The 26,842-nt window shown below is 48.6% G+C and overlaps 2 protein-coding genes across 2 annotated transcripts in view; both read right to left on the reverse strand.

Annotated features, from left to right (window-relative positions):
• LOC141059328 (gastrula zinc finger protein XlCGF66.1-like) overlaps positions 1-26,842 on the reverse strand; it is a 389,061-nt gene that overhangs the window by 343,784 nt on the left and 18,435 nt on the right. The gene's annotated exons all lie outside the window — the stretch shown is intronic.
• The window catches only part of LOC141059327 (uncharacterized), a 69,076-nt gene that overhangs the window by 27,619 nt on the left and 14,615 nt on the right, over positions 1-26,842 (reverse strand). Inside the window, exons 2-5 of the mRNA XM_073555657.1 lie at positions 812-961; positions 505-684; positions 306-429; positions 125-222 (exon numbers count right to left, since the gene is read on the reverse strand). Of these exons, the coding sequence (XP_073411758.1) occupies positions 125-222; positions 306-429; positions 505-684; positions 812-961 (552 nt within the window). The remainder of the gene's footprint in view (positions 1-124; positions 223-305; positions 430-504; positions 685-811; positions 962-26,842) is intronic.

Consider the following 26,842-nt stretch of genomic DNA (forward strand, 5'->3'; position numbering starts at 1 on the left):
CACCGTTCTCATTACATAAATATAAAACATATAATACTGGTGGATAAAACACGACTGAGCACAAGACCTTCACAGCCGTCTACACATCATAGGGGAGATCTCATGACACCTTCTCTTTACCTACCTGAGGATCCTGAGGAGCATGGGGATCTTCTTGTTTACAGTCCTGTGGAAGAAGAGGATGGGGACATCTCTCTGGTGTTGTCATCTTACTGGATAGATCTGGATGAAACACATACAGGGACTGAATTCATTCTTTACATACAGATAATTATAGGCCATGTGTATTTAGTCCTGTCTATTACCTGGTGATGTGAGGGGCTGGGGAACCTCCATCATGACGTTCTTGTTCAGATCTCTGTGTCCTTCTAAATACTCCCACTCCTCCATGGAGAAATAGACAGCGACATCCTGACATCTTATAGTTACCTGACACATACAATGATACCATCATCCCCCCAATAGTGTTACTGTATAATGTCCCAGCATTCCCAGCAGTGTCACCTCTCCAGTCAGCAGCTCAATCATCGTGTAGGTGAGTTCTAGGATCCTCTGGTGATTGATGTCCTCATGTATCAGGGGGTGAGGTGGAGGCCCCGTGATTGGGCTCAGGGGTCTTCCCCATCCCTCAGACACAGGGTCCTGACAGCGCTCACTAGAAGTCTTCTTCACTACTGTGTAATCCTGGTTATGGAGAGACACATTAATAAATCTCACTACAGACATTTCCAGAGTCCTCACCTCTCCAGTTGTCCATCTGTTATTCCCATAGATAAGAATGATGTAATGTGACGTCATCAGAATCTCTCACCTCTCCAGTAAGCCAGAAGAGGATCTCTAGGGTGAGGTGTAATATCCTCTCCGCCATCTTGTCTCTGTCCATATTCATCTTTGATGGGTAAATCAGGAAAATTCTCTTTTGTAGAAGATCTTCACTGAGAGGATCCGATATTGTAGAGACCTGAATGAGAAGATGAGCTGATGTAACATCATAAAATCCTGTGTAATAATACAATTACTGGAGATAATAAGGGAAACATATGAGGAGATTTATTATTTTACAGTATTTAGTTTCCTTCTTTACATCTACTAATAAAACCTATATATTTAGGCCACAGACAACAAGCAGTTTCTTCCTCGGAGTCGGCAGCTGAATACGTTTCTCATAGACTCATCTTCCATAACGCTAATTCTCGTCTCATTTACCAACACTGGAATCGGCATTAGCAATACTGCAGGAGATATTCATTACACGTGACAGGAGAAATAACTACTTCATGATGAGGACGACATCTTCATCTTCTACTACGGCTCTAGAAACATATTTGGCCGGAGTCGGTCACTGACTCCATCCCCACCGGCCGTCTATATGAAGGTTTCCCGTCTTCCCCGCACTGTAATCTTCTATCACGTTAGATCTCATGTCCGAGTCACACACAGAAGATTGAGGCTTTTATAAAAGGTTTTTTATTTGCACAAACACCATGGAAATTATCTGATCCCAAAGTCTCCATGTACAGTGATTTATGGGGTTTATTTCTGGCCTTAGACTTTCCTATATTACCAGAAAAAACACCAGAAAAAAAAAAACAAACATTAAAATGTTTCTAAAGAAAATTGGCTCCAACAATTCTTGCAAAAAGAAAAAAAAAAAAAAAAATGGAAAAAGCAGAAGACATACTGTATTTTATTTTTGTCACATAATAAACAATTGTTTAAAAAAACATTAACTCTTTTGGGCCCCAGAACATAGATGTACACCACAGGGACGGCACAGGTGCAGCTGCAACAAAAACCCTGGCAGTTTAACCACTTGCTGCAAACATGGCGTCTAAGAAGGTGTGACAGAGTTCGGTTGAATGTCCTCCACCTCCAAGTACTCGATAGTAGCGATGAGCGACTTTGCCTTTTTTAGGGTCGAGTCGGGTTTCAGCAAACCCCACTTTCTCAAAAGTCGGGTTGAACGAAATCAGCCGACTATAGGGAAAAGTCGGGGGTCCGACTGAGAAAAAAAGAGGATGAATGAACTCATGGAGATCAACATCCAACACTGCAGAGACACCAGCACATGTTTCTCAACGCAGTGATTCTAGGGCAATGCCCCCACCCTTATGGGAAATATGTAAATATATGCAAAACACAAGCCGCGGAGACACCATCACATGTTTCTCAATGCAAGCAATGACTAGCCAGGTCTTTCTCGGGAGGGAACAACCACGGGAAGGGCAGTCTCCAATGAAGGAAACCACCTATGCCAAAACATGGTATCGATCCACAGACAGACCACTTCCCGTGGGTCCAACTGAAACATGAAACTCAATGCTAGTCAATGGGGAAGCAAAGTCGGCAGGGAGTGGAGGACAGTAAAAACACCTACAGTGCCCATTTCAATGCCAAAAACATCAATTCTTATTACTGAAGCTTATCAACCTTAATTTACTTTATAATAATAGTTACGCACTGAAAACTGGGGTTATTTGGATAAAGTTGTGGGGGGGTAGGGCTGGCTCAAGGTTTTCATGTGCCCTGGGCCAAAGAGTGCCCCTTTAACACATACCACAACTCATGATGCTCCGATACGGCACAGAAACATAGGTATAGTACAATGACAAATACTTCACTGCTTACATGACTTGACTGATCTATTATAATTTCTACAATAGCTCAAAAAAGGGACAGTATATTACTCCATACAGTATTATGGCCACCACATTGTGCGCCATACAGAATAATGAGCCCCATATATTTCTCCATACAGAATAATTGGTCACATATAATGTTCCATACAGTATATGATGAGCTCCACATAATGCTACAGTATATGATGGTCCCCATGGACGATGCTCCAGTGTGTTATGGGCCCAAATAATGCTCCATATATAATGTGCACCGTTTCTAATGCTCGTGTATAATGGGCCCCATAGATGCTGCTCTAGTGTCTGATCTGCCCCATTTGGAATGCTCCAGTATATGATGGGCCTCATGGATGATGCTCCAGTGTCAGATGTCCCCCATTTGGAATGCTCCAGGATATGATGGGCCCTATTTTTAATTAACCTAGGCATGGTGTCATGATCCAGCGTGGATCTGACAGACTAAATGGATAAGTGAACTTTTTTCCTTTGGCTAGGTGCCAAAAGTGATGTGATTGCCCCCGGTGGCCATTAGAATTATTACATGTGGTGTCGTTCATTCTAAGTTGCCCTGGTGGTGGTGAGTGGTAGTGCACTTTAGTTTCTTTGGTTTAGTGCACGTAATTATAATTCAGGTGTGAGGCTCTATAAATGAGAGCCAGGTGTGTTCAATCACTGTTGGTGATATTGTGTTCGTCATTTGGGAAGCAGGCCTGGGTGAAGAAGGAGCTGAACATGAGTCCTGCGCAGCCCAGCCAGAGGGGACGAGTGGCATCTATGTGGTCTGCAGGAAAAGCTGGCATGGCGTGGTGGAGTTGCAGTTTACGGTGTCAGCAGGAGGTGCTTGCATGGCTTGGTGGAGTTGCGACGATGGTGAGAGTTGCACTCAGTATGCTGGACTTGGTTGCTGAGAGCTGGACTCAAGCATGCTTGACTTTTTGGGCAGGAGCTGAACTCATCTTTGGGACTCTGTTACTGGACAGCTGCAACTGGTGGTGGACTCTGTTCCAAGGCTGCACTATGGTGAAGGATCCAGTTATGGTGATGGATCCGGGTGGAGGAGAAGATGCACACAGGTGGTGGGCTCTATTGCTAGGAGCGTACGCAACAGAGCAAAGCTAAGTGGCGTTTCCCCTGTATTGTCATTTTCCCTCGTGTGTTTAGTGCAGTGGTGGGATTAGTTTCCGCACCCACCAAATCCCTAGTGAGGGTTTTGGTTCAGGGCGAGCTAGGGTTTTTAGGTTCCATAGGGAACGTTAGGAGTGCAGGGACACTGGCTCAGGGGAGTTCAGGAGGTCTCCACTTCCCTATTCCCTATTGCAGGGCCCACCATTGTTAATATTACCCAGGTTCCCCTTTATTATTTAAATTCGCCTTACTGGAGGCGGGGTTTCCAGACTAGTTTATGTATAACGTGTAATACCTAAATTCGCCAGTTGGAGGCGCGTATCCAGCTGCACGTTTTATTATTTAAATTCGCCCCACTCGAGGAGCTGTGTCCAGGCTCACGGGTGTCTTCTGGGTTCGCCTTGTGGTACTCGCTGCGTCCAGACACACGTGACCGTGACACATGGTATGTGAAAAGAGCTCCATGGAGTAATCTGAAGTGTGTGCTGCTGCATCCTTCACCCACTTTAGGTGTGGGTGAAGGACACAAGGAAAGTGGTTGCTCCTGACCAGAAGCCTGCACTTACGACTCAGTGCTTGCTTTTTTTAAGCTTCAGAAGAGGAGGCGATAGAGCTGGAGGCTGTTTCAGCAATGTAAGCCAAAAACAGTTCCTGATGCTCTGGCTTTAAAAGCAGTCTACCTGCTCCCATAAAACGGAGCCTTACAGGCCTTCCAGAGCTACACCATGATGCAGGCTCAACACCTCCTGCCTTAGCTGCTATTGTGTTTTTGGCACTAACAGCAGATGCACCACCACCACCATCAGTACCAGGTGGCCCCCCACGCCCACGTCCTCTTCCACCATACTTCCTCATGTTTTAGAAAATTGACCCAAAATACCAGCAGATATATGGTACTGTATCAGAAGCGTACAGCTCTATACAGTCTCGGGATAAGAGTAAATCTCCATATATATTTCATGAGTCATACACAGACGCTCACAGGCTCAGTTTGGATTACCCAATAAAATGGTGAAAAAGGGTACAGTATCACCAGATACAAGGTATATATAGTATAGTGTAAACATTCTGAATCTCCGTATACATTTCAGGAGGCAGACACAATCTCAGGCCCAGTATGGAGTACACAAAAATATGAAAAGCTGTAAGTGGGTAATGTAAAACAAGCGTACATGTGTATACAGTTTTGGGCAAATTTGAAATCTCTGTATATATTTCCGGAGTCACCCTCAGAAGCTCACTCAGTCTGGGTTTGACCATAATAAAAAATGTTGTAAGAAAGGTACTGGATAACAAGATAGCAAGTATATATATTATAGAGTACAATTGAAATCTCCGTAAACATAGTCCCATAGTCAGTCTCAGACGCTTACCCAGTATGGATTTGACCGTAATACTAAATGTCGAACAAAGGTACTATATAACAAGATACAAGCTGTATCTAGTATAGGGTAAAAATTGGTATCTCCGATTCACCGTATATATAGAAGGCGTAAACCACACACGCTCACTCACTATGGATGATACCGTAATACAAAATTTGGAACAAAGGTACTGTATCAGCACATACCAAGTGTATCCAGTCTAGGGGTAATTGTAAATTTTCGTCTATACTTCTGGAGTCAGACACTCACAGGCTCAGTATGTATTACACCAGAATTTAACAAGTAGAAAAAGGGAAAGGTAGTCGAAGCGTACAACAGTATACAGTGTTGTGGTACTTTTAAATCTTCATATACATTTCAATCTCAGTTAGCCAGTCCAGACTCTCTGCTACTGGAAACTACATGGATACAAGTACAGACGGAAATTCGAGTGTTATCAGAAATTTGGGAATTACTCATTGCGGGAAAACCTCCCGGTAGATGTTGCCGAGGCGATGCAGACCCTCAATTACTGTGTCTGTGGAGACAGCGAAAACGGTTCTTTGTGAAGAAAGGATTGCTTTATCGCAGTAGCGTGGATCACATCACCGTTACTCGTCTCCATCAAACTGTGATCACAGGGAGAGATGTACACATGGTCCTCACTGCCTGTCATGATGTGTCTGGTCATTTTGGAGTGCCAAAGACAGAAGCCACAAGCCGTAGGCGATTCTATTGGATTGGCATGAGAGGAGACATTGAAAAATGGTGGCAGGAATGTCACACGTCTGTGACTATCACAACTCTGAAAGGTGATCATAAAGCACCACTGCATCCGCTTGTAAGTTGACGTCCATTACAAATGGTAGCCATTGATCATCTGAAGGTAGAGGCCAGCAGGACAGGGCATAGCTACATCTTAACCATCATCGATCAATACACCAAATTTCTAGTGGCCATCCCTGTGAAGAATTTAACTGCCCAGATTACACAGTGGTGGAGCAGGGAGAGGTAAGTATTGCAACTTGCAAGTGCTGTGGCCATGACCAAGCAGGGCGGACACACTCGTGGTCGACAGTACTTGCACAGGGCCCCTCATAGTACGCTGGTGTGTCTGACGGTGAGTGGACCCTCCCACCGTCAGAGACACTGTATTGTCCTACGAGGGGCCCTGTGCCAGTGCCGTCGGCCATCTGTGGGCCCATCCACCTGTTCAGAGCAATGGCACTTGCCCGGGTGCGCCAGGTGTTGACCCCAGCCATTGGAGGGGGGGTGGACAGTCCACTTAGGGAGGTTTAAAAAATGGCATATGTTGATGTGTTGGCTGGACATTCAGCAGCTGCAAATGGTGGAATTGGGCAAGTCCGAGGAAGAGGAGGAGAAAAGCGAGGCAGTTTTCTGGGAACCTATGTGTCATCAGGGGAAGGTGGGACAAAATCCTTTGCAACCCATGCATGGTTCATTTTAATGAAGGTTAGATCATCAACATTTTGGGTAGACAGACGGGTCCTTTTTTCTGTCAGGATTGATCCAGCAGCACTGAGGACTCTTTCAGATAGCATACTAGCAGCAGGGCAAGCGAGCTCCTGTAAGGCATATTGTGCCAATTCAGGCCAGGCGTCCAGTTTAGAGGCCCAATAGTCAAAGGGGAATGGCTTGTGAGGGAGAACATCGATATGGGAGTAGTTTGTAACCATATTTGACAACTGCTGTCTCCTGTCACTTTTAATCGATGCAGTATTAGCAGTCGTATGAGCAGCACTTGAGAAATCATTCCACAACATGGTCATTAAACCCCTGTCTCCAACGCCACTTCGGCTGTGTGCACCACGAACACCTCTTCCATTGTGTCCACTACGGCTCGTGGGAGAAACAGCACCACTGCTGTGTGCTGGGAAAGCCTAAAACAACCTGTTTACCAGAGTTGCTTGTTTGTTAGCCAATATTATCTCTAGGTTCTCCTGTGGAATGATGTTGTGTAATTTGCCTTTGTAGCATGGATCGAGGATGCTGGCCAGCCAGTAGTCGTCATCCCTCATCATTTTGGAAATGCAGGGGTCCCTTTTTAGGATCCGCAAGGCATAATCGCACATGTGGGCCAATGTTCCAGGTGTCAATGATGCACTGCCAGTGGTGGGTGGAGGAGCACTTTCTGGCAAATCCACATCCCTACAGTCATGCACAAACACTGTACCTGACCTTGGAACGCCAACATTTTCTCTTGCCCCCTGAAAAGCATCCTCCTGCCCCAAATAATCATCCCCCTCATCCTCCTCTTCCTCCACCTCGTCCAGGACAGTTCCCTGACCAGACAATAGCTGACTGTCATCAAGGCTTCCCTCCTCCTCTGCAGATGCCTGATCCTTAATGTGCGACAAACTTTGCATGAGCAGACACATAAGTGGGATGCTCATGCTTATGATGGCGTCATCTGCGCTTACCAGCCGTGTGCATTCCTCAAAACAATGAAGGACTTTACAGAGGTCTTTCAGCTTTGACCACCTCCCACAAATGCATTACAGCCTGCCTCTATTCGCACAGCCACTCAACCATGTGTAGTGTGGAGTTCCACCTTGTTGCAACGTCTATGATGAGGCAGTGCTTGGGGAGTTGGAGCAATCGCTGCAGCTTCTGCATACGACTGGAGTGTACGGCCGAGCGACGGCTGTGCGAGCAGATTCTTCGCACCTTATGGAGCAGGGATGTTAACTCCAGATAACTATTAAGGAAGCACTGCACCACCAGGTTCGAAGTGTGAGCCAGGTAAGGTATGTGTGTGAGTTTTGCACGGGCTATGGCTGCCACAAAATTACGGCCGTTATCACTGACTACTGTTATGAATGGGTCACCGAGGAGAAAAAGGCAAAACAAGCTAAGTCACAGAAAACCAGAGGTTGGTAACTCTGCAGATTGCAGACCCCTGATCCTAACCACACAACTAGCAGCAGCCATGGAGCGTGCCTACGATGATCCTAGACGCCTCGTCACGGCCGGAGGACTAAATAAGCCTGAAGCATGAAAAGGGGAAAACTAACTGCCCCAGAGCAGACCCCAAAGGAATAGACAGCCCCCACACATGTATTGACGGTGAAACAAGATGAAAACACAAACACAGGCAGGAAAATAGGCTGAGCAAATGATGGGGCCCAAACTAACTAGAAAGGAGAGGAAAGGAAAGAGACTGTCTGCAATCTGCCCAAAACCCTACAAAATAATGTCCAACACTTCTGATAACAAAATTAACCCTGAAGTCACTAGACTTCTCCCACTATATCAGCACTCTGAAATAATCTGAGACAGAGCAAAAAGAGGCCAATCTAATAAGGGACAAAAATCAAATTGGCAAATACAGATAAATAAGAGTGGAAATTCAGCACAGCCCGAGCCGGGGCTGGCTGACCACACAAAAAAATGAATAGACCAACAAAATCAAGTGTGAACATTAGCAGAAAAACTTAGCTTTAGCTGACTGGAACAGAGCTGAAAACCAAGACCTGGCAAGCCAGAAGGAATCACCAGCGCCAGAATAGGGCGTCGGCTGTCTTAAATCCAGTCTGAGATTCCTGAGGTCCAATCGTCATCCTCCTTATCAGGTGGCAGATCTCTACTGATTAAATCAGCCTCACTACCTCCTGTTACCACCAGAGGGAGCCTGGAAGGAGAACTCACAACTGGTGGACGAGAGAATGAACTCACAACAGACTACCCTGCCTGCCTCAAGATGTAGACTGCCCAGCCATGACTCTGTTTGTCGCTGCAAGTAGTCGGCCAGTACCTCCGCCGTGTGTCTGTTGTCGCCCAAAGACATAATCTTTAACACAGCCTGACGCTTACCACTAGCCGTTCGATAATGGGACTCCTCGTGTGCAACACTGCCAGCTGCGGATGGAGTGCTCGTGCGACTGTGCTCTGTGGACGAGCTTTCGCTGATGGAGGAGGAGGAGGAGCGAAAGCCTACAGCCAACTGTTTCCTATACTGGGGGCTAGGCAGCACTGTTCCACCGCCGCTGTTCCCAGTGGAGCCTGCATCCACCACATTAACCCAGTGCGCAGTGATGGACATGTAACGGCCCTGGCCATGTCTACTGGTCCATGCATCCGTTGTGAGGTGCACCTTTCCACTCACTGACTGTTTTAGTGCATGGACAATGCGGTCTTTCACATGCAGGTGGAGGGCAGGGATGGCTTTTCGAGAAAAGAAGTGCCGACTGGGTAGGTCATAGCGTGGGACAGCATAGGCCATGAGGTCGCAGAAAGCTTCGCTTTCAACCAAACGGTAGGGCATCATCTTTATGAGATTAGTTTGGCAATGTAGGCATTCAAACAAAGTGTAGGTGGATGAGACGATGAGTACTTTCTCATCCTACTCAGAGTGTCTGGTAGGGTGAGATGGACTGGAGAGCTGCATATGGGGGAAGTAGCGGTGGACCGGACGGAGTGAGAGGGGGTTGGTGGTGATGGCCTAGATTCTGTGTTGTGTTGCAAAACCATTGTGATTCCCTGAGTGCTTTGGCCTTGCGAAGACACCTCCACATTTAGTGCTGGTGGTGTGCTTAACGTTGGTGGTGGTCTTACAGTTGGGGAAGCGATGGAGCGTTGCTGGCTACCTTGAGTCGGAGCAGGTGCACACGTGCTACCTGAGGTTTTGTAGTCCGTCTGCGCTTGCAAGTGCATGTTGATTAAATGTCTAAGCATGCAACTGGTATTCAAATTTCTGAGTTGTTTACCTCGGCTAAAGGTCCTTCCGCACTTCTTACAGGTAACCTTTGCCTCATCAGTAGGATTTTGGACAAAGAAGTGCCACACTGCACTCTTCCTACTATGGTATACATTTTCTTGCCTTGCACGCTGTGCTAAGTTGACCGTCTGGCCAAGCTGTCCTACAACTCTTTTAGTTTTTGGTCCACGTTTTTGGACAGCTACGGGCCTGCCAGATAACTGCTGCTGTGATGTCAATGCCTGCTGCAGATCCTTCTCCTTATCTGAACTATTGCCAGCGCCACCCTTCTCCCCCAATGGATGCCAATCCGGGTCAAGAACTGGGTCATCCATCACCTCCTCTTCAAAGTCATCTGCACCTTCCTCTTTACCTTCCTCTGTGTCACCCTGTAAGGTGGTATAGTATGCGGGAAGGGACACCTTAGTTTCATCAAGGTCAGATTCTGGCTCAATAGACTGCGAGGGCAATGTAGTGCTCTGGGTCGATGTACCAGCAGAATCATCTAGTAGTGGCTGTGCATCAGTGCATTCCATGTCAGATTCATCTTGGACTGGGGAATTCTGGATTTGACTGGATAACCCAGGCATAGTATGTGAAAAGAGCTCCATAGAGTAATTTGAAGTGTGGGCTGCTGCATCCTTAACTTTTGGTGGGGGTGAAGGACACGAGGAAAGGTGTTTTTCCTGACCAGAACCCTGCACTGATGACTCCGTGCTTGGAGGTTTTGAACGTTCAGAAGACGAGGCAATAGAGCTGGTGGCTGTTTCGGCAATATATGCCAAAACCTGTTCCTGATGCTCTGACTTCAAAAGCGGTTTTCCTACTCCAAGAAAAGGCAACCTTACAGGCCTTCTTGGGCCAGATGATGACACAGGCTCAACACTTCCTGCCTTAGTTGCTATTGTGCTTTTGCCAGAACCAGCCGATGCACCACCACCATCAGTACCAGCTGCGCCCCCCTGCCCACGTCCGCGGACTCTTCCATCATACTTCCTCATGTTTGGGAAAATGTACCAAAAATACCTAGCAGAGAGATGGTACTGTATGAGGAGCGTCCAGCTGTGTAAGGTGTATTGAAAAAATTAAATCTACGTATTGTGGTGTAGTAACCACTGTGTCCGCCAGTGGGTGCTGTGTGGATGTCCCAAGAGAGAGGATGAGTGGCAGAATCCTGAAGGACCGTTATGTATCTCAAGGAGGGTGGCCTTGAGATGGAGACTTATGTGTGTGTGTGTGCTGATCAGCAATGATATTGCTGAGGTGTTGTTTTACTGTGTCAGGGAGAAATCTCCAGGTAACTAGGTAGACGGGCAAAACTAGTTACCTACAAACCCACCCAGGGGGTGTGTTTGAGAAGCTATTGGGAAGTGGCTATGAGTGGTTAAAGGACCTGCGATGAGGTCATAGCCATGTGACCCGGTGGACGTGGCTACGGACCATATAAGTTGGTCAAGGTAGGTCACAAGGGGTGAATGCTGGGACCCGGTTGGTCCAGTGTGGAAGGTCCCGCTGAGATGGTGCTTCCTGCCTAAGCAGCATGTGAAGTGACTGTGTTGAATAGCTGCACGGTGATTCCTAGGAGGGAATGGACGTCTGCTTCATGCTAAAGGAACCATGAGTGACCCTGAAGTGGGTGAGATAACTGAGGCTAGAAAGCCTGCATATGCATAACCTGTGTGACCACGGGGTATAACAGAGCTGAACTCTAATGGACGCTATGCTGATTATATGCTGTTTCTGTCGCTTCTGTGGGTTTATGCTGCTAAATAAACCGCATGGACTATGATGTTGTATGGAAAACCTGTGCCGGATGTGATTTTGTGGCTGTTGAGCGAGTATCCCCAACTTAGATGACAGCGCTACCTCACAGTATATATTTTGTTAGTCACAGACGCTCTCACAGTAAGTATTGGACCGTAATCCAACAAGCAGATATACGGAACTGTATCAGAAGTGTACAGCTGTATACATTTTTTGTGTAACTAACAATCTCCGTATATGTATTTATGGAGTGTCACACACACATGCTGACTCTGTATAGATGTGACTGTAATGTGAACGGCAGATATACAATACTGTTTGAGAATTAGACAGCTCTATATGGTGTCTGTATGGAAATTTGTCAATCTCCGTCTATTTCTATAGGGACTGACACACGCTGTCTCTGTCTAGTTTTCACCGTAATCAAACAGCAGATCTACGAAACTGTTTGAAAAGCGGACAGCACTCTAAGGTGTAAGTCTGGAAAAACTCCTCGGCTTTTTTTTCCCAGAGTCACACCCAGATAGCTTCTATTTGTCCGTGATACCAGCCGGAATACACGGTAGTGCGTGAGGAGCGTAAACCGCTATACGGTCCGTGAAAAAATGAACGCTCAGTAACTCACCAGGACAAAATAATAAAAGTTGGAGTACTTTGAAAAAAGCAGTTTGAACACCAGTGTGCACACAGCAATGCAGCTAGCAGGTAGCCTTACAATGCAGCCTAATCACCACCAGCGCTGCTGCACAAAAGCAAAAATCCTCCCCTTCTGTGAAGCCCATGGGCAGTGGCGTAACTACAAAGTTATGGGCCCTGGTGCGAACTTTTAAATGGGACCCCCCGCCATGCCAAAATACATGCACATTTCCGCTCCATACACCTCGTACACGCGTGACTCCGTTCTATACACCTCGTTCACACGCGGCTCCGCTCCGTACACCTCATACACACGCGGCTCTGCTCCATACACATCGTACACACGCGGCTCCGTGCAGTACACCCCATACACATGTGGCTCTTCTCCGTATACCCAGTACACGCGTGGCTCCGCTCCGTACACCTCGTACACACACGGCTCTGCTCCATACACATCGTACACACGCGGCTCCGCGCAGTACACCCCATACACATGTGGCTTTTCTCCGTACACCCAGTACACAGGCGGCTCCACTCCGTACACCTCGCACACACGCGGCTCCGCTCCATACACCTCGCACACACGCGGCTCCGCTCCATACACCTCGTACACACGCGGCTCCGCTCCATACACCTCGTACACACGCGGCTCCGCTCCATACACCTCGTACATACACGGCTCCGCTCCGTACACACGGCTCCGCTCCATACACCTCGCACACACGCGGCTCCGCTCCGTACACACGGCTCCGCTCCATACACCTCGCACACACGCGGCTCCGCTCCATACACATCGTACACACGCGGCTCCGCGCAGTACACCCCATACACATGTGGCTCTTCTCCGTACACCCAGTACACAGGCGGCTCCACTCCGTACACCTCGCACACACGCGGCTCCGCTCCATACGCATCGTACACACGCGGCTCCGCTCCATACGCATCGTACACACGCGGCTCCGCTCCATACACATCGTACACACGCGGCTCCGCTCCATACACCTCGCACACACGCGGCTCCGCTCCATACACCTCGCACACACGCGGCTCCGCTCCATACACCTCGCACACACGCGGCTCCGCTCCATACACATCGTACACACGCGGCTCCGTGCAGTACACCCCATACACATGTGGCTCTTCTCCGTACACCCAGTACACCGGAGTGGAGCCACGTCGTACACCTCGCACACACGCGGCTCCGCTCCATACACCTCGCACACACGCGGCTCCGCTCCATACACCTCGCACACACGCGGCTCCGCTCCGTACACACGCGGCTCCGCTCCGTACACCTCGTACACACGCGGCTCCGCTCCGTACACCTCGTACACACGCGGCTCCGCTCCGTACACCTCGTACACACGCGGCTCCACGCAGTACACATCGTACACACGCGGCTCCGCGCAGTACACCCCGTACACATGTGGCTCTTCTCCGTACACCCAGTACACACGTGGCTCCGCTCCGTACACACACGGCTCCGCTCCGTACACCTCGTACACACGCGACTCCGCTCCGTACACACGCAGCTCCGCTCCGTACACCTCGTACACACACGGCTCCGCTCCGTACACATCGTACACACGCGGCTCCGCTCCGTACACCTCGTACACACGCGGCTCCGCTCCGTACACCTCGTACACACGCGGCTCCGCTCCGTACACCTCGTACACACGCGGCTCCGCTCCGTACACCTCGTACACACGCGGCTCCGCTCCGTACACCTCGTACACACGCGGCTCCGCTCCGTACACCTCGTACACACGCGGCTCCGCTCCGTACACCTCGTACACACGCGGCTCCGCTCCGTACACCTCGTACACACGCGGCTCCGCTCCGTACACCTCGTACACACGCGGCTCCGCTCCGTACACCTCGTACACACGCGGCTCCGCGCAGTACACATCGTACACACGCGGCTCCGCGCAGTACACCCCATACACATGTGGCTCTTCTCCGTACACCCAGTACACACGTGGCTCCGCTCCGTACACACACGGCTCCGCTCCGTACACCTTGTACACACGCGACTCCGCTCCGTACACACGCAGCTCCGCTCCGTACACCTCGTACACACACGGCTCCGCTCCATACACATCGTACACACGCGGCTTCGCGCAGTACACCCCATACACATGTGGCTCTTCTCCGTACACACAGTACACACGTGGCTCCACTCCGTACACCTTGTACACGGCTCCTCTCCATACACCTCGTATCGCACAGCTCCGCTCCGTACACCTCGCACACACTTAGCTCCTGCAAAGTCCAGAAATAGAAGGTGAGCACCATCACATTAGTCCACACATCTGAACCATAATATGTGTATAAAAGAGACGATCGTTTCGCGCAGCAGAGGCGCTTCCACAGGTTACATGGTGAGCTGCAGCTGGCCAAGGAGGAAATACCCACAACCAAGAGTCGAGACCCCTCCCACCTGCTGAGCAATCAACAATATAACAAAAGGGTAATAAATAATATACATGTATAAAAAACAAAAATACATAACACATACAATGGTACCATAAGTAAAAAAGAAAAAAAGGGGGGAAAAAAAGAAAACCGTCTTTCACAAAAAAACAGACATGTCAATCCTCTCATTAAGTCCCGTACGCTCTAAAGCACAGGTTTGCATAATCCACCTTCTCGTTTCAATAGATTTTTATTCAGATCACCTCCCCGAGGAGGTAAAGAAACCCTTTCAATGCCGGCAAATGATAATGCATCAGGATTACCACCGTGTGCTTCTCTCATGTGGTTAATAAGTCTAGGGACCCCTTTACCTGTCAAAATAGAATTGAAGTGTTACCTAAACCTAACATAAAGAGGACGTATAGTTTTCCCTATATAAAAAAAGCTTACAAGGACAGAACAGAACATAAACAACATGAGTAGTTTTACAAGATATAAAATCAGTAACATAATGAGTTACCGCACCTATATGCAAACAACGGTCAAGAATATGATCAGAACAAAACGGAGACTGCCCACATCGATAATTTCCTTTCGGGGTCATCGAATTGAGTCAATTGCTGTGTGGATCTTCCATGCGATTATGTACAAGAATATCCTTTAAACTGACACTTTTCCTACAAGCAAAAAGGGGTCCTCTCTCCACCACTTCTGATAAATCAGCATCATGACTTAAAATGTGCCAGTTTTTACGGATTGCAGACCTGACTGCACCGTCCATAGGGCCAAAATCAAATGAAAAAACAAACCTTTTTTCATCTTGCGATTAACCCTTTTATTGGCCTCACCAATAGAATTCTGATTAAACCTGGTGGTTTTTTTTTTTTGTTTTGTTTTTTTTCCAGCTCCACTTCATACACCTCATACACACACGGCTCTGCTCGGTACACCTCGTACACACACGGCTCTGCTCGGTACACCTCGTACACACACGCGGCTCCGCTCCCTACACCTCGTACACGCGCGGCTCCTCTCCCTACACCTCGTACACGCGCGGCTCCTCTCCGTACACCTCGTACACACGCGGCCCCGCTCCGTACACCTCGTACACACGCGGCTCCGCTCCGTACACCTCGTACACACACGGCTCCGCTCGGTACACCTCGTACACACACGGCCCCGCTCCGTACACCCCGTACACACACGGCCCCGCTCCGTACACCCCGTACACACACGGCCCCGCTCGGTACACCTCGTACACACACGGCTCCGCTCGGTACACCTCGTACACACACGGCTCCGCTCGGTACACCTCGTACACACACGGCTCCGCTCGGTACACCTCGTACACACACGGCTCCGCTCGGTACACCTCGTACACACACGGCTCCGCTCGGTACACCTCGTACACACACGGCTCCGCTCGGTACACCTCGTACACACACGGCTCCGCTCGGTACACCTCGTACACACACGGCTCCGCTCGGTACACCTCGTACACACACGGCTCCGCTCGGTACACCTCGTACACACACGGCTCCGCTCGGTACACCTCGTACACACACGGCTCCGCTCGGTACACCTCGTACACACACGGCTCCGCTCGGTACACCTCGTACACACGGCTCCGCTCCGTACACCTCGTACACACACGGCTCCGCTCCGCTCCCTACACACCTTGTATACACGCAGCTCCGCTCCGTACACACGGCTCCGCTCCGTACACAACGTACACACGCAGCTCTCCTACATCCACCCTGTAAACCCCTCCTGACCCCACACATAAACTTCCCCTCATCCAGCACCATGACAACCAGCACAGCATACATTAGCATAGAGTCCTACATACATTGGCTCCTAATCATGTGACCCCTGCACCTGAAGGGTTAATAAACTTGTTTAATGTGGGTTTGGTATTTTCTATCATATAGACCCCTCAAAGTGGATTCAAATTAAATGTGGTCCATAAAAAAAAATGGTGTTGTAAAAATAAGAAATCGCTGGTCAACTTTTAACCCTTATAACTTCCTAACAAAAAATAAATTTTGTTCCAAAATTGTGCTGATGTAAAGTAAACATGTGGGAAATGTTACTTAACCCCTTAAGCCCCAAGGGTGGTTTGCATATTAATGACCAGGCCAATTTTTACAATTCTGACCACTGTCCCTTTATGAGGTAATAACTCTGGAACGCTAATATGGATTCTGACATTGTTTTCTCGTGACATATTGTACTTCATGTTAGTGGTAAAATTTCATTCAAATAACTTGGGTTTATTTGTGAAAAAAAACGGAAATTTGGCGAAAATTTTGCAATTTTCCAACTTTGAATTTTTATGCCCTTAAATCACAGAGATATGGCACTAAAAAACGTAATAATTAACATTTCACATATGTTTACTTTACATCAGCACAATTTTGGAACCTAAATTTTTTTTTTGTTAGGAAGTTATAAGGGTTAAAAATTGACCAGCGATTTCTCATTTTTGCAACACCATTTTATTTTTACAGACCACATCACATTTGAGGTCACTTTGAGGGGTCTATATGATAGAAAATACCCAAAAGTGACACCATTCTAAAAACTGCACCCCTTAAGGTGCTCAAAACCACATTCAAGAAGTTTATTAACCCTTTAGGTGCGTCATAGGAATTTTTTGAATATTTAAAAAAAATGATCATTTAACTTTTTTTCACTAAAAAAATACTTCAGGTTCAATTTTTTTTATTTTACCAAGTGTAACAGGAGAAATTGGACTGCAAAAGTTATTGTGCAATTTGTCCTGAGTACGCTGATACCTGATATGTGGGGGGGAACCACTGTTTCGGCGCATGGCAGACCTCAGCAGGGAAGGAGCGCTGTTATGAATGAGTCACCGAAGGAGGAAAAAACAAAAATACAAGCTAAGTCCAGAAAACCGGAGAGGTTGGTAGCTATCGGATTGCAGACCCCTGATCCTATCCACAACAACTAACAGTAGCCGTGGGGGGTTCCTACGATGCCCTAGACCCCTCGATCACAGCCGGAGAACTGAATAAGCCTAAAGAAAGGGGAAATCTAAACTGCCCCAGAGCAGACCCCAAAGCAATAGGCAGCCACCAACATATAATGACAGTGAAGCTAGATGAAAACACTAAGGCTGGAGTCACACTGGCGAGGAATACGGGTGCGTGAGAGGCGCAAAAAGCACGCATTAGACACGGACCAATGATTCTCTATGGGGTCACTCGCACCAGGCGTATATTTCTCCTCCATATCCTCCGCTCCGTGCCACTCGCAGCATGCTGCGATTGTCAGCGTACTACGCCCGTAGCACGCCAATGCAAGTCTATGGGTGCGCAAAAAATACGGATTACACACTGAACACACGTGTGACCTGCGAGCAATACGCAGGTCTTGTGGCTGGTGACAGGAAATGGGCCAATCCATCATCAGGAAGCGTAGACATGCAAATGAGCTCAAAAAGCGCTCCAGACATCCAGGAAGTACGCCTCCACGGAGTACAGCAGCAGCATGGCGTCCACTTACATAAATGTGGAGATGCTCATTGTGCTGGTGCAGGAGCGTCCAGAAATATGGGACCCACGCGACGCAAACTATGCGAACCGCACAAGAAAGGAGGAGTCATGGAGGCGCATCTGTCGCCAGATGTACCATGACTTCGGTGACAGACCACGTGATGAGCAGCAGAAAATTCGTAAGTGCAACCATAAAAATATAATTAACGTTAGCGCGCGCTATAAAATGACTCTACAATCAGCACCCCCCCTTCCTGTGCATGTAATTTTATTAGCCTCATGAGGCCGTTACATTAGGATGTGACACGTGGCTTCACACAGCCATAATTAGGGGTTAGGCCACAAGCTCCTCATCCTCCTAGCCACTAAAATTAGTTTCAGGGAAGCTAATGAGACCCTGGGTATCGGCCCAATTACATATGCCACCATGGGTAGAACGCACACCCCCATAAGGCCCCATGCCTAGACTACTGTTTGAAAATGTGACCTCTCAAATATGTGATTTTGACAATCTTTCCTGTCACATTGCAGTGGAAGATGTGATGAAACGGTGGAGAAGCATCCGGGACCAGTACCGCCGGGAACGCCAGCAGCGGTCCAGGAGTGGGGATGCTGGCCATGTAAAGCGGAAATATATATATTATGACCGGCTGAACTTCCTCGCCCCAATTCTGGCTCTGAGACCGTAAGTACATACCTCACACCACATGACACAAAAACATTACACAAATACTTTACAGGGACAAAAATATTGATGTATTTTTGCCTCTGTTCTATTTCATAACAGAACTCAATCCAACCTTACGGATCGAGGAACGGCCTCAGAGGCAGAGCCCATTATTGATCCTGTAGGGGATGAGGTGGCTGGCCCATCTTCTCCCCCTACAAGAAGGATGTCTGAAGAGGAGGCATCACAAGACCACACAATGGCTGCCCGACACAACACACCACCAGGACGGTCTGCTGCTGCAAACTCGCCCATCCTGGAAGAGCCGGGCAACTTGAGCAGCAGCCCAACTGCCCAGATCAGGCCCTCCCCACAGGCTGCTCTTGCATCACGGCGAATAAGAAGAAGGCGCCAGGTCGCCATTCAAGAGAGCCGGACCCATGTGGACACTGGGGTGCTGAATTACTTGTCCAGAGTCACTACAGATGATGGTGAGGAGGCCTATGCACGTAGCCTCACCCTTTATCTCCGTGCCCTTACCCGTGAGGTCAGGCTCCGTATTAGGGGGTGTATTCAGATCCTGCTTGATGCAAGCACCCCCCCAATACCCCATATGAGGTGTTTGAATTTCTGGAGAGGTGGCAGCTCTCACCCAGAAATTTAATGCGCATGAGACCATCCACACAGATGCTTGCTCAAGCAGGGTCTGAACAGCCCCTAATACGTGGGCCAACACCTCAACCCCTTCCTCCCCCTACCCATCCTTCTATTCCGCAGCCCCAAATGTCTTCATCAAGCCAACCCCACCAATATGGCCACTTGTACCCACCCAGTGTTGGAGGCTGGTCCCAACCTGGTTGGGGACGATCTGGCTATCTTGGTGGGTATGAGCCACGGGCCTACCAGAGCCAACAAGAAGCCCCTCACCATCATCATTATTACTCTGGGCAGTATCACCAACAGGCCCAGGAGGCTGGGCAACAACAGCATCATGGGCAACAGTATGGCCCCACACAGGGCGATGTTGGCCACAATGTCCAGCAGCACCCACAGGCTGTTCCTCCCCGTTCCCCTTCCCCTACATATGAGGATTTATGACTTAAAAATTTGGAGATGTCCAGTTACATGTAACTGGTGCTTCTAATCTAGACAAAAAAACAGGTGTTCTCCTTCACCAACATTTAGAACATAATTTAACACTCACATTTTTAAACAATGTTTTTGTCACGGCACCGCCAGACTCAGGGCCTGCTGTCCCGGCCTCGGCCAGTAGGAGGCGCCGGACTATCACATCACCGCCAGACTCAGGGCCTGCTGTCCCGGCCTCGGCCAGTAGGAGGCGCCGGACTATCACATCACCGTCAGACTCAGGGCCTGCTGTTCCGGCCTCGACCACTAGGAGGCGCCGGACTGTCCTATCACCGTCTGACCCGTGGCCTGCAGTCTCGGCCTTGGTCTCTGGGAGGCGTTGTGCTTCAACCCCGAGTGGTGGCGGCGATAGTCATGAGGCTCCTGCGCAGGCGTCCGCTGGACGCAGGCTTCGCTCCTCGGTCAGTCATGAAGGGGCTGGTGCATTACCATCCAGCCTGGTCCTGGGGGCGGTCCGGATGACATCATCAGGCCACGGGCCTGTAAGGGATGACCTGATCCCTCAAATACCTTGGGACTGCTCTTGCAGGCCGCCGGATATATTCTTGGTTCCCCTGCGTGTTACTGTGTGAATTGCTGTTTTACTGACTCTGACTTTTGCCTGGACTTCTGACTTTGCTTCTGCCTAACGATTCTGTACCTCTGCGACTCTCCTGGTTTATGACACTGACTTCGGCCTGGATTCTGACTCTGCTTCTGCCTAATGACTTTGTACCTCTGCTGCCCTCCTGGTTTATGACTCTTACTTTGGCCTGGATTCTGACTCTGCTTTTGCCTAACGATTCTGTACCTCTGCTTCCCTCCCGGTTTATGACTCTGGCTTCGACCTGGAATCTGACTCTGCTACTGTCTACTGTTTTTATACCATTTCTGCCTGACTGGTTTAGTCTCGGATATCATTGCCTCTGTGTCCTGTATTGGAACATCTTTCTGGCGACCGTCCTGCTCTGGTCATTGCTCCTATTCAGACAGCGCCTCCTGGGCTCTGCTATAAATCCAGATCCCTGTATAGGGGTAAAGGGTCTCAGTGTTTCTCGGGGTGCTGTCTGGCTGCAGTCCAGACCGCAGGCAGACGTCACATTATATCCGGCGCAAAAATAAAACGGCTTTTTGTGTCTATACTTAACACAGATAAAAGCAGTTTTCCTCACCTTTTTTTTTTTTCCTTCCTCTTGACTGAGCTGATTCTTGGCCCAAACACCTGTTACATTGCTCAGCCTGGGAAGTCACTCTCAGGCTCAAACATGCTGCAGCCTGGAAGCTTCAAGGAAAATGCTGGCTGTTGGAAATCCACATTCCTGGATCATCACCCCCTGGACAGCGCTGGGGGTCAGGTATTGCCCGCAAATGCGGCCAAACTGTTGTTACCAGTTTCCCTTTCTTTTGCTAAGAAACGTCTGTGTGTGAAGGCTTATGTGGATTGTGGTGCTGCCGTCAACCTTATGGATTTTTTATTTGCTAAGAGCCTTGGTGTACCTCTGTCAAGGCTTAAAGCGCCTATTCAGACTACTGCTATTAATGGTACATCTATATTCCAAGGAGGCGTGGAATTCGTTACTGCCGAAATTTCTATGTCAGTGGGGACGTTACATAACGAACAAATGTCATTTTTTGTTATATATAATTTATCAGATCCAGTGGTGTTAGGCATGCCATGGTTGCACCAACATAATCCGATTATTGACTGGCGCATAGGTGACGTTGTACGCTGGAGTCCATGGTGTCAGAGTAACTGTATGTCTTTTTCAGTGAACCAGATTAAAATTAAAACACCTTCTATTCCATATGCGTTTAGAGATTATGAAGATGTTTTCTCTATAGTGGAGTCGGAGAAACTACCTCCTCACAGAGAATACGATTGTCCTATCGAATTGGTCCCTGGTGCCCGTCTCCCTAAGGGGAGAATATTCAACCTCTCTGGTCCTGAGCGTGTAGCCATGAAGGAATACATTGCAGACAGCCTTCGAAAAGGCTTCATTAGACCTTCCACCTCACCTGTAGGAGCTGGGTTTTTCTTTGTAGAGAAAAAAGATGGTGGACTCAGACCATGCATTGACTACCGTGAGCTGAACGCCATAACCGTAAAAAATCAATACCCGCTGCCACTCATTCCTGATCTGTTTAACCAGTTACTGGGAGCTCGCTGGTTTACTAAGCTTGACCTCCGGGGGGCATATAACCTGGTCCGCATAAGAGATGGGGACGAATGGAAAACGGCCTTTAATACACCCCTTGGCCATTTTGAGTACCTGGTAATGCCCTTCGGACTCAGTAACGCTCCTGCAGTGTTCCAGCACTTCGTCAATGATATTTTTAGAGATATTTGTGGGGTGTATGTCGTCGTATATCTGGACGACATTTTGATTTATTCTGCTGATCCTGTGACTCATGCTCAACACGTCCGTTCAGTACTGCAAAGACTGCGCGAAAACTCTTTGTTCGCGAAATTTGAAAAATGTGTTTTTTTTGCCGAAGAGGTGCAGTTCTTAGGATACATGGTCTCAGGCAAGGGGTTCCGCATGGATCCCGCCAAGATTCAACCCATTAAGGATTGGGTACAGCCCAAATCGCTGAAAGCACTCCAGCGATTTTTGGGATTTGCGAATTATTATCGCAAATTCATCAGGGGATTCTCAGAGATTGCCAAGCCACTCACGGACCTTACCCGGAAAGGGGCGGACGTGACTAATTGGAATCCTGAGGCAACCAGGGCTTTTTCCACACTAAAAGGGTGCTTCGTGGCCAACCCGGTGTTGATTCAACCAAACTTGGACCACCCGTTTATTGTGGAGGTGGATGCCTCCGAAGTCGGAGTGGGAGCAGTGCTCTCACAAGGCTCTGCATCCCTCACTCAGCTTCGTCCATGTGCCTTTTTCTCCCGCAAATTCTCTGCCACGGAGAGAAACTATGACATCGGCAACCGAGAATTATTGGCAATTAAGTGGGCCTTCGAGGAATGGCGCCACTTCCTCGAAGGCGCCAAACACAAAATTACTGTTATTACCGATCACAAAAACCTAACCTACCTAGAGTCGGCTAAAAGACTAAACCCTAGGCAGGCCAGGTGGGCCTTGTTTTTCTCCAGGTTCGATTTTTTAATCACCTTTCGCCCCGGAACCAAAAATGTGAGGGCAGATGCCCTCTCCCGCAGCTTTTGTCACACACACACCGAGGACTATGAACCAGCTCCCATATTGGCAAATGGCATTGTTGTGTCGGCAGTATCTCTGGACCTTCTGGAGGAGATCCGTAGGTCATCAGAACAAGTTCCTGACTCTACGCCCCCCAAAAAATTATTCGTCCCAGCTACTTTTCGCTTACGAGTGTTAAAAGAATCTCACGACTCCGTCCTGGCAGGCCACCCTGGTCTTAATAATACCACTAGGCTGGTAACCAGGAACTTTTGGTGGCCAACGGTGGCCAAGGACTGCAAGGAGTACGTCTCAGCGTGTGAAGTCTGTGCCCGCGCCAAGTCCCCCCATAACCGTCCTGCCGGCTGGCTTCAGCCCTTGCCCACCCCTGAAAGTCCATGGACCCACATCTCCATGGACTTCATTACAGACCTGCCACCTTCCGAGGGGAAAACTTGTATTTGGGTGGTGGTGGACAGGTTCAGTAAACAGTCTCACTTTGTTCCCCTGTCCGGCTTACCCAACTCTGAAACCTTAAGCAAGTTGTTTGTTCTTCACGTTGTACGTCTGCACGGCGTTCCGGCAAATATCGTATCCGACAGGGGTACCCAGTTCGTCTCGAAGTTCTGGAGGGCGTTCTGTAGACGTATTGGTGTTGAGTTGTCTTTTTCCTCGGCATACCATCCCGAGACGAATGGTCAAACTGAGCGTGCCAACCAAACGCTGGAGCAATACCTCCGCTGCTATGTCTCAGCACATCAGTCAGATTGGGTGGAACATTTGCCATTGGCCGAGTTCGCTCTCAATAATAGATACCAAGACTCCATCAAAACCACCCCCTTCTTCTGTAACCTCGGTCTACATCCGCGCTTTGGATCATTTTCGGCCAAGATGTCGGAAATCCCAGGGGTTGAGCAAAGTATACATCGTCTAAAGACTATTTGGTCCGAAGTAAACTCTAATTTAAAAGGGGCTCAAATTAGACAGACTTCGGCAGCCAATAGACGACGATCCCAGGGGCCGCACCTGGGAGTTGGTGACAAGGTTTGGCTCTCTACAAGAAACATCAAACTTAAGGTACCGTCAGCCAAACTGGGTCCCAGGTTCATCGGACCATATGAAATATTAGAGGTAATTAACCCAGTAGCGTTTCGGTTAAAACTCCCGCAGTCTTTTAAAATTCCTAACGTTTTTCATAAGTCCCTCCTCAAGGTATACCGCTCCCCAATTCGTCCCGTCCGGTCCCCTCCTCCTCCAGTTTTGGTCAAGGGCGCCTTAGAGTACGAGGTCCAAGGCATATTTGATTCCCGTCTAGTGAGAAACTCGGTACAATACTTGGTGCATTGGAAGGGCTACGGCCCAGAGGAGAGGTCCTGGGTCCCCGCTAGTGATATTCGTGCAAAGCGGTTGATTAGCAGGTTTCACCTCCTCCACCCTGACAAACCGGGTTTTGAGGGTCCGGAGGCCCCTCTTAGAGGGGGGGGTACTGTCACGGCACCGCCAGACTCAGGGCCTGCTGTCCCGGCCTCGGCCAGTAGGAGGCGCCGGACTATCACATCACCGCCAGACTCAGGGCCTGCTGTCCCGGCCTCGGCCAGTAGGAGGCGCCGGACTATCACATCACCGTCAGACTCAGGGCCTGCTGTTCCGGCCTCGACCACTAGGAGGCGCCGGACTGTCCTATCACCGTCTGACCCGTGGCCTGCAGTCTCGGCCTTGGTCTCTGGGAGGCGTTGTGCTTCAACCCCGAGTGGTGGCGGCGATAGTCATGAGGCTCCTGCGCAGGCGTCCGCTGGACGCAGGCTTCGCTCCTCGGTCAGTCATGAAGGGGCTGGTGCATTACCATCCAGCCTGGTCCTGGGGGCGGTCCGGATGACATCATCAGGCCACGGGCCTGTAAGGGATGACCTGATCCCTCAAATACCTTGGGACTGCTCTTGCAGGCCGCCGGATATATTCTTGGTTCCCCTGCGTGTTACTGTGTGAATTGCTGTTTTACTGACTCTGACTTTTGCCTGGACTTCTGACTTTGCTTCTGCCTAACGATTCTGTACCTCTGCGACTCTCCTGGTTTATGACACTGACTTCGGCCTGGATTCTGACTCTGCTTCTGCCTAATGACTTTGTACCTCTGCTGCCCTCCTGGTTTATGACTCTTACTTTGGCCTGGATTCTGACTCTGCTTTTGCCTAACGATTCTGTACCTCTGCTTCCCTCCCGGTTTATGACTCTGGCTTCGACCTGGAATCTGACTCTGCTACTGTCTACTGTTTTTATACCATTTCTGCCTGACTGGTTTAGTCTCGGATATCATTGCCTCTGTGTCCTGTATTGGAACATCTTTCTGGCGACCGTCCTGCTCTGGTCATTGCTCCTATTCAGACAGCGCCTCCTGGGCTCTGCTATAAATCCAGATCCCTGTATAGGGGTAAAGGGTCTCAGTGTTTCTCGGGGTGCTGTCTGGCTGCAGTCCAGACCGCAGGCAGACGTCACATTTTTCCAAACATATGAAACAATCCATCATAACAGGCAGCGCTACCTCACGCCTTTCACACAGATATTACATGTGTGTATAAAAGAGAATATTTAAATGCGCTATGCTGTTTTACCTGAAAAGATGAAAATACACTATTCACTTGCTAACGCATAGGAAAGGCGTGCTTGCCTTTAGTTAAGTAGTCAACTTTGTTATTAGCATTCTCTAGTAAACCAATTTGAGGCGACCAACATTCAGAATATCACGCTCTCTCAATGTCTTAACAAGTGATTTTTGTATTTTCATCCTTTCCAGTATAGCATGCTTAAATATTGTCTGTTCTACAGACAGGTAATATCTGTGTGAAAGATGTGAGGTAGCCTTGCCTGTCATGGTGGAATCTTTCTATGATTGGATAACATTATGAGGAAATGTGAGTGTTATCTTATTCACTTTATTTAGGTGATGGAGCTCACCCTTTGTTGCCTAATCAAGGTTAATGTAGGCATGCAGCAATGTTGTAATTGCATAATGTTTGGTGCATTTTTTTTCGGTAATGTTAATGTTACACCAAGTTAAAGAAGGCCCAAAAGGTCATTTTGGCCATTGCCAAATTTGTGTTCTGGCAAAATTATGTTTGGGCACCACATTTTAAAAAAGACATCAACAAACTGGAGCAAGTTCAGAAAAGAGCGACCAGAATGGTGACCGGTCTGCAAACCCTGTCTTATGAGGAAAGGTTGCAGGATTTGGGAATGTTTAGTTTGCAAAAGAGAAGACTGAGAGGAGACTTAATAGCTGTCTACAAATATCTAAAGGGCTGTCACATTGTAGAAGGATCAACTTTATTCTCATTTGCACAAGGAAAGACTAGAAGCAATGGGATGAAACTGAATGGGAAGAGACACAGATTAGATATTAGAAAAAACTTTTTGACAGTTAGAGTGATCAATGAGTGGAACAGGCTGCCACGAGAAGTGGTGAGTTCTCCTTCAATGGAAGTCTTCAAACAGAGGCTGGACAGACATCTGACTGGGATGATTTAGCGAATCCTGCTTTGAGCAGGGGGTTGGACCAGATGGCCCAGGAGGTCCCTTCCAACTCTACGATTCTATGATTCTATATGATTCTATAAGCAAAACAAACAAAAAAAAGGCAAAACTAAAAATTTGTCTACTCTAGTTAACGTCTCTGTGTGATTTCTCACTATCCATCACAACATACTTACAGACACCAACCAATGC

This window comes from Dendrobates tinctorius, unplaced genomic scaffold, assembly GCF_039654945.1.
Source record: "Dendrobates tinctorius isolate UK_male_01 unplaced genomic scaffold, ASM3965494v1 ptg000226l, whole genome shotgun sequence".
NCBI lineage: Eukaryota > Metazoa > Chordata > Amphibia > Anura > Dendrobatidae > Dendrobates > Dendrobates tinctorius.